This window comes from Salmo salar, chromosome ssa07 (genome assembly GCF_905237065.1).
Source record: "Salmo salar chromosome ssa07, Ssal_v3.1, whole genome shotgun sequence".
Lineage (NCBI taxonomy): Eukaryota > Metazoa > Chordata > Actinopteri > Salmoniformes > Salmonidae > Salmo > Salmo salar.
In genome coordinates this window covers 40,618,252-40,626,388 of record NC_059448.1, presented here as the reverse complement: position 1 = coordinate 40,626,388, position 8,137 = coordinate 40,618,252, and the positions used below count along the sequence as shown (strand labels likewise).

Genomic DNA, 8,137 nt, shown 5'->3' with positions numbered 1-8,137 from the left:
ATTGAGAACTCTGCTCCAAGGCCTCAACTGTACCAGCAAGTAAGGTCTTATTGGCAAACCAATGACTCCTCTCCCGCACTCCTCCTCCCTTCATCATCGATCCCTCCTGTTTTTGTTCACATTGGATGCAGTCAGTCAGTCGTCGGTTCCCCCTCTTCCTGGTGTCATGATCCCAACATTGTTTGCTACTTACCTTCATGTGTTGATTTGACTACAGCACATCCTCTTCATCCATTTTTGCTTTTTTTCGTCAGTCCAAGGTTGGACTGATGTTAGCATGGCTTATGGTGGATGCTACATAGCCATGCCCATCCTACCTCATTGTAACTTGATGGTATTGTTGCTGTTGGGTATTACGGTGGATGCTACCTTACAGCCGTACCCCGTCTTCCTGCAATACCAATGTTGTTGTTGATGGATCTTATGTTGGCTAGGCACTGTACGATCACAGTCAAATCAGCACCTCTCTTCTCTCTAATATTATTTTCAGTCTGTCCATATGTGGGTATGATAAGAGCTCAATGCAAAACATTTTGTTTATGTATTCAATAGAATGACTTCCTTTTTTGGGTGGTGGCCCGATAGTGTAACAGTGATTGAAAGAGTGCAGGGGTATTTTATTTTTAGCTGGGGAAATTGTCCTTGAGTGAGTACTGTGTTGGGTCCATAGTCTGGCCTTTCCACTGTGCTATGTTATCACTTTATTACAGGCTTCTAATGGTATGATTTCAGCCCTGCTCTCTTAAACCTCCCCCTCTTTAGCCATCCTGGGGTTGAAAATCTCTGCCTGCTCCTTAACTGAAGTGAGGATGGCTGGTTTTCCAAGCTGTGTGTGTGTGCGCGTTAATGTGTGTGCCTCCGTGAGGGCCAGATTTAGCCCAGGTCTTTTAGAGGTTTTCATTAGTCAAGCTCCAGCCATGACAGAGTGTACCGGGGGACAGTAATGAAGAGCGCACCGAGGGGACGGTAATTAGTGTGGCACAGGGCAGAGCTGCCAGCACAGAGGACTATACATCCAGCCTAGCCAACCACTACAGCAGCCCTCTAGCCTCTCTTAAGGTGTGTGTGTGTGTGTGTGTGTGTGTGTGTGTGTGTGTGTGTGTGTGTGTGTGTGTGTGTGTGTGTGTGTGTGTGTGTGAGAGAGAGAGAACATCCTCCTCTGGTGATGACCTGATGCCAGCTTCCTGTCCTCTTCATAGCTTCTTCACACCCCTGGAGCCTCCATCAGTAGGACTGTTATCAGTGATGCTACTGAGGTGGAAAACAGTCTGATTTCCCAGCAGAGGGGGCTGACACTCCTTATTATGAAATGGAAATTTGGGCTGAGAAGTTGTATCCGAAGTGTTGTAAAGTTATGAGAAGAGAAGGTCATTGAAATTGCATGAAGAACTCCATCACTTCACTCTCTCTCGCTTGCTCTCTCTCGCTTTCTCTCTCTCTCTCTGGGCTTCATTGACCCTGTGGACAACTCCTTGTAAGGACGCAGATATTTACCATGAAAACCACATCACAATGAATAACCAGACCATGGGTGCATCTCAATACTCTAGTGGCCTTCTCTCCTCATGCCTTCTCCTTCATCTGCACTGATCGGAAGATACGGGACGGCTGTAAGCAATATGGTGGATACCTACTAGAAATGGGTTTTCACTAGTACAGTTCTTTAACAAGGTGACAAGTAGACTATTGAGAAGCACCCCATGTCATGAGTCTGTATTACAGGTTGTTTTGCCGTCCCCTGTCTGTGGCTGTCTTCCCACAGGCAGCCCAATTCTGATATTTTTTCAACTAATTGGTCTTTTGACCAATCACATCAGATCTTTTCAAATCAGAGCAGATCTGATTGGTCAAAAGACCATTTTAGTGAAAAGATCACAATTGGGCTGCCTGTGTAAACACAGCATGTGTCTCTAAGACTGTCTGGTGTTTCAGATCAGCCCTGAGGACTACAGAGATAACTCCTACAGCCACCAGAGGCCAGAAGACATCGACACAGACGTAAGATCAAGTCCTTTTATTATTGTCTTGTCTAGGTAGAGGGGAAAGTATTCCTTTCCCTTTGCATGTATCCTCTAGTCTAGAGACACAGCAGTTGGCTTCCTAGACATAGATTGAAAGATTCAATTAAGTTAATAGAATACCACACAGCTCAGCTCGCTGGAAAAATCATAATTCAATGCCGAATTCTTACCAACTACTGTGTGTGTTAACAACCACTGTGTGTGTTTCAGACTAAGCTGAGCAGACTATGTGAGCAGGACCAAGTGGTGAGAACACAGGAGGAGAAACTACAGCAACTACACAGAGAGAAGGTAACTACTGTACTCCCTCTTTCAACTGACAACTTGCTTCACACACACACTGGGCTGTCTGAGGCTGGAGTAGACCTTTATTACACAGAGGGAGAGAGGGAGAGAGGGAGAGAGGGAGAGAGGGAGAGAGGGAGAGAGGGAGGGAGGGAGAGAATACAGTGCCTTCAGAAAGCATACTCACCCCTTGACATTTTCCACATTTTGTCACGGTCTGAATTTAAAATTGATTAAAATTGAGATTTTTTTGTCATTGGATTACACACAATACCCCCATAATTTCAAAGTGGAATTACGATTTTAAACATTTTTAAAATTAATAAAAAATCTATAAGTATTCAACCCTGTTGTTATGGCAACCCTAAATAAGTTCAGGAGTAAACATCTGCTTAACAAGTCACATAATAAGTTGCATGGACTCAATAATAATAGTGTGCAATAATAGTGTTTAACATGATTTTTTTATGACTACCTCATCTCTGTACCACACACACACAATTAACGGTAAGGTCCCTCAGTCGGGCAGTGAATTTCTAACACAGATTCAACCACAAAGACCAGGGAGGGTTTCCAATGACTCGCAAAGAAGGACACCTATTGGTAGATGGGTAAAAATAAAATAAAAAATCAGACATTGAATATCCCTTTGAACATGGTGAAGTTATTAATTACACTTTGGATGGTGTATCAATACAACTATTCACTACAAAGATACAGGCGTCCTTCCTAACTCAGTTGCCAAAGAGGAAGGAAATGGCTCGGGGATTTCACCATGAGGCAAATCGTGACTTTAAAACAGTTATATAGTTTAATGGCTGTGATGGGAGAAAACTGAGGATGGTTGAACAACATTGCAGTTAATCCACAATACTAACCTAATTGACAGAATAAAATATTCCAAAAAATGCATCCTGTTTACAAGTCATACTGCAAAAAATGTGGCAAAGCAATTAACTTTTTGTTCTAATACAAAGTGTTATGTTTGGTGAAAATCGAATACATCACATTACTGAGTACCCCTCTCCATATTTCCAAGCATAGTGGTGGCTGCATCATGTTATGGGTATGCTTGTAATTATTAAGGACTGGGGAGTTTTTCCAGGATAAAAAAGAAACTGACTGGAACTAAGGCAAAATCCTAGAGGAAAACCTGGTTCAGTCTGATTTCCACAAGACACTGGGAGATGAATTCACCTTTCAGAAGGACAATAACCTAAAACACAAGGACATATCTACACTTGAGTTGCTTACCAAGAAGACTGTGATTGTTCCTGAGTGGCCGAGTTACAGTTTTGACTTTAATCTGCTTGAAAATCTATTACAAGACCTGAAAATGGTTGTCTAGCAATGATCAACAACCAATTTGACAGAGCTTGAAGAATTCTGAAGAGAGACTTAGAGACCCAGAAAGACTCACTGCTGTAATCGCTGCCAAAGGACTGGGGTGTGAATACTTATGTAAATTAGATTTCTGTATTTCATTTTCAATAAATTTGCAAACATTTCTAAAAACATGTTTTCACTTTGTCATTTATGGGGTGTTGTGTGTAGACAAATGAGTTATTATTATATATATATTTTTTTTTCAGGCTATAACAAAATAAAATGTGGAAAAAGGGGGTATGAATACTTTCTCATGGTCACTCCAAGGCTACCAACCCTCCTCTGCCAGGCTTGTACCACAGGTACACAGTGTATAGACTAGCTAGCAGACTCACAGCTGGGAACTGTCTCTCCCTCTCAGACAGCAGCCCTAGCCTGCCCCCTAGAGTCCTGGGAGTGGCGGTACCCCCTTTTGATGGTGGAGATGCTTTGATAATGTTTGGTTGGTTATTTGCCTGTGGTTCTGTTTGTGTATCTGTGTAGTTGTCAGACAAATGTTAGCTGTAGATGTTGTGCTGATCTGTGTCGTTGACGTCTTCTTCTCCTTTCTTCCTTTCTTTCTTCCTTCTTCTTCCTATCTCTCTGCAGCACACCCTGGAGACGGCTTTGCTGTCTGCCAGTCAGGAGATAGAGCAGAGCTCTGACAACCCAGCAGCCGTACAGAGCCTTATACAGCAGAGAGACGTACTGCAGAATGGACTGCTCAGTACCTGTAGAGAACTGGCACGGGTCAACACTGTGCGTTCATATGTATACACACACACACACTGTACATGCAGATGTCAACACAAACACACACACTGATTAGCACTTGTCAAGATCTCTCCAGGGTCAATGCTGTGAGTCAGTGCATAAACACACGCACACACACACAGGCTGTCTAGTGGTGACACCCTCTCGTCTCTCAGGAGTTGGAGCGCTCGTGGAGGGAGTATGATAAAATGGAGACTGGCGTCTCTCTGGCCAAAACCAACCTGTTGGAACAGCTAGAGGCCCTGGGCAGCCCACAGGTAAGTCTCTCTCTGTCTCAACCACTCACTCACATGCAATCACACATTAGCAAGATGGAGAGTGTTTTTAATCATTTTCTGTCACTGTGTGAGCAGACAGAACCTCCCAGCCAGCAGCATGTCCAGATCCAGAAGGAGCTGTGGAGGATCCAGGATGTGATGGAGGCTCTGGCCAAGAACAAACCCCAGAGGACCACTGACACTGGTTTCCTTGGTTCCAAACCCATCTCAAACCTACAGAAGAACGAGGTGAGTCTCACTTCTACTTTGTGGATAAAGAAAATCATCAGAATATGTCAACACCAGATAAATATAATCTGTGTATGGAGTCTTTGTGAACTGATTTAGAGCTGTCCGTAGCCTACATGTGAGACGGATGTGAGCCAGATAGCTCCACTCAATGCCACAGGAGGCTGTGCTGATCTGTCTTAAGCAGGGTCTGGTGTGGCATGCTGTTGTCCCAAGAGTGTCTCAACAACAACAACTTTCTATCTATCCTCTCCTCATGCGGCAGCCGGTGACCTTGTTCCGGTCACTCTGTCCTCTCACGGAGGGTGACCGTCAGCCCCCCCGCCCGCCCCTGCCCCAGTACTACGGCTCAACAGAGCGCCCTCCCGCTGTACCCCCCCTTCCCTCCCCCTCGGGCACCCGTCCGCCACCACACACAAGCAAGCACGGCCAGAGGAACGGAACACACAGCAGTGTAAGACACGCTGACCCCTCACGCCTGACCCATCCCTGTCCTTGTGCTTCATCATCACTACTTGCCCTTAAGCACAGATCTAGGATCTGTTTAACTTCACCAAATAAATTCTAATCTTAACCGTTCAGGCGAGGTGATACAAAACTGATCTTAGGTCGTGTCTAGGGGCAACTTTATCCTACTCTGTACAAGACCAGTACACGTTGACCCCAGACCCTCCACCTTTACCCTCATCATACGTGGTTTTATCTCTCATCGCCAACTTGGGTCACCGTTGTGACTCTTTTCATTTGCTCTGAATCATTTGTCATTTGTTTTAACATTTGTCGACATTTAGGTTTTTCCCTGCCTCTTACCCTGGAGTGTTGAGTTTGACATATTCATTCCTTGGGTTTATCATCTCAGTTTGCTCTTCGGTTTGGCTTGTTCTTGTTTCCATGGAAGCGTGTGTGATTATGTGATTCCACCCCAGTTGTCATTCTGACTGTGTCTGAGTGCTGTGCTGCGGTGTGCCTACTCTTAGTGTTTTGGCTGCCGTTTAACAGTTTTCTGCTCTTTGCAGCTCCGTTTTTAAATTTCCCTCAACTATCCATCGGTCACATCCACCATGACCACTTTGTGACCTGCGTGCCTGTGCGTGTTTCCTATGTGTGTACCTCTCAGTATGCTGACTGACTGTCCCTCTACAGCAAGGCCCAGACTACCGTCTGTATAAGAGTGAGCCAGAGCTGACCACTGTGGCCGAGGAGGTGGACGATAACAACGGAGAGGACAATGACAAGGACAGACTACAGACAGGGCTGACCACTGACAAGGAGCCTGCGGCCACTAAAGGTCAGTCACTGTCTGTCAACAATGTCCAGTTTGGTCACGCTGTCACCGCTGTTTCAAGGTGGATACGGGCTAGGGTCAAAACTATTGTAATTCAGTGAATTCAAGTTGTAATTACAAATTCCATACAAAGTAAACTTCTAAAAAGAGTATTATAAGTATGATTTAGAAGTACTCTATTAACTGAATATAAAGAAATGTAACACCCCAAATGGCTTTGTAACTGACTTAGTCCCCCTCCCCTCCCAGTCCCATTAGGAGTACCAGTCTACCCAGTGGGTATCGTGCCCCCCAGGACCAAATCCCCCATGAGCCCCCCAGAGTCCTGCACCATCGCCTCCTACGTCACCCTGAGGAAGAGCAAGAAGCCTGACCCCAGAACTGTAAGTCTGACTCAGCACTTTAGGGAATAGCAGGGGAACGGAACTATATACTGACCCTAGAAAACATATTAGAAACAGTTTTTTTGATAGACAGGACAGCACTGATTTTGGATTTGGAGGTGCTACTGTTGCTATTCATTCCCTGCCATTTTTACCACTACAAAAGCTGGAGATGGATATATGTCACCAATAGACGGGCAGAAAAAAACATTCTCGGTGTAAAAATAATCCAACGTGACTCATCCCTGCTCCACTGCTCCTCCTGTAGGAGCGTCCTCACAGTGCGGTGGAGCAGACGTGCGGACCCGGGGAGAGGGAGAGCGGCAGAGCCAGGATGAGTGTAGAGGAGCAGCTAGAGAGGATCAGGCGACACCAGCAGGCCTCGCTCAAGGAGAAGAAGAGAAGTAGCAGCAGTATTTCCCCCTCACGCTCGCCATCCTTCTCCAAGGAGAACCCCTTCATTACACAGGTAAGTCCTCCTCTGTTTGGTGTGTGCGTGTTTGATAGGACTTGATGTGTACATGACAGCAGAGACAGCTGGGGTGGGGGGGGGGGTCGCGTGTTTCTGTGCGCGAGTGTGCGTGTGTTGATAAACCTTGTTTCTCAGCGTTGTGTACGCACTTTAAAACTGAGTTATTCATTTGGCATGTGTGTCTACCACAGGTCAGGCGAGAGGTGGTGTTCTCCACAGACACCCAGGAGCTGGAGGCAGCACTGCAAGACCTGGAGGAGGTCAGAGACCGAGTTACAGAGCAGCTGGAGAGGGACAGGACTGCAGCCGTGGAGCTGGAGAGAGACCGAGGTGCTGAACTGGAGCTGGAGAGAGACAGGGCTGCAGCAGCTGCTGAAGAAGAAATGGAGAGGGGTCGAGCTGCAATAGAAAAGCTGGAGCGAGACATGACTGAGGTGGCTGCAGTGGTGGAGCAGGAGATGGCCAGGACTGCTGTGGCTGTAGAAGAGGAGATGGACAGGGCTGCAGAATTGGAGCTGGAGAGAGACCGGGCCGCAGTGGCAGCAGCAGCAGAAGAATTGGAGAGAGCTAGAGCTGCAGCTGAAGAACTAGTGAGAGAGAGGACTGCAGTGTCTTCAGAAGAGGCGCTAGATATTGACAAGGCTGCGCTGGTGGAGCTGGAGATGGAAATCACTGTGGTGGAAGAGATCAGCTACAGAGCTGAGGAGGTGGATGTCATCCCTGTCCCCAGGCTGAGTGAGGAGGAGCCACAGCCCCAGACGGAGAGCTCCAACATGGACACAGAGGTACGGGAGTGTCCCTACTCACACAGACCACCAGAGAGCAGAGTATGTATGGCAGACTATCATTTGATACGTATGTTGATGACTAGTAGGAGTGGTGACTGAGTCAGCATGGTGTACTGCAACTCCGTATGAATAAGAAAGATCCATACCAAGGATGCACAGAGCACTGTATTCTTTAACTAAAAAATGAATGTTTTCAAAGAGGGTATTCAGAGATAAAGGAAAGACTTGAAACATATTCCCCGTCCAAGGACAAATTTA

At 46.2% G+C, this 8,137-nt stretch overlaps 1 protein-coding gene across 15 annotated transcripts in view; it reads left to right on the top strand.

Annotated features, from left to right (window-relative positions):
- The window catches only part of LOC106609184 (pleckstrin homology domain-containing family A member 5), a 147,134-nt gene that overhangs the window by 135,007 nt on the left and 3,990 nt on the right, over window positions 1-8,137 (top strand). For 7 of the 15 annotated variants that reach the window (XR_001329658.2, XM_014207686.2, XM_014207683.2 and 4 more), the window contains 11 exons: window positions 1-39; window positions 1,933-1,998; window positions 2,232-2,312; window positions 4,281-4,430; window positions 4,601-4,702; window positions 4,799-4,951; window positions 5,217-5,405; window positions 6,095-6,239; window positions 6,486-6,619; window positions 6,888-7,088; window positions 7,283-7,876. The exon at window positions 1-39 is cut by the window's left edge and continues 42 nt beyond it. Coding sequence is in view for 14 of the 15 variants with exons in the window: in XM_014207686.2 (XP_014063161.1) it covers window positions 1-39; window positions 1,933-1,998; window positions 2,232-2,312; window positions 4,281-4,430; window positions 4,601-4,702; window positions 4,799-4,951; window positions 5,217-5,405; window positions 6,095-6,239; window positions 6,486-6,619; window positions 6,888-7,088; window positions 7,283-7,876 (1,854 nt within the window). In the remaining variant the exon portion in view is untranslated. The remainder of the gene's footprint in view (window positions 40-1,932; window positions 1,999-2,231; window positions 2,313-4,280; window positions 4,431-4,600; window positions 4,703-4,798; window positions 4,952-5,216; window positions 5,406-6,094; window positions 6,240-6,485; window positions 6,620-6,887; window positions 7,089-7,282; window positions 7,877-8,137) is intronic. The other 8 variants (XM_014207689.2, XM_014207688.2, XM_014207682.2 and 5 more) reach the window with 3 other exon arrangements.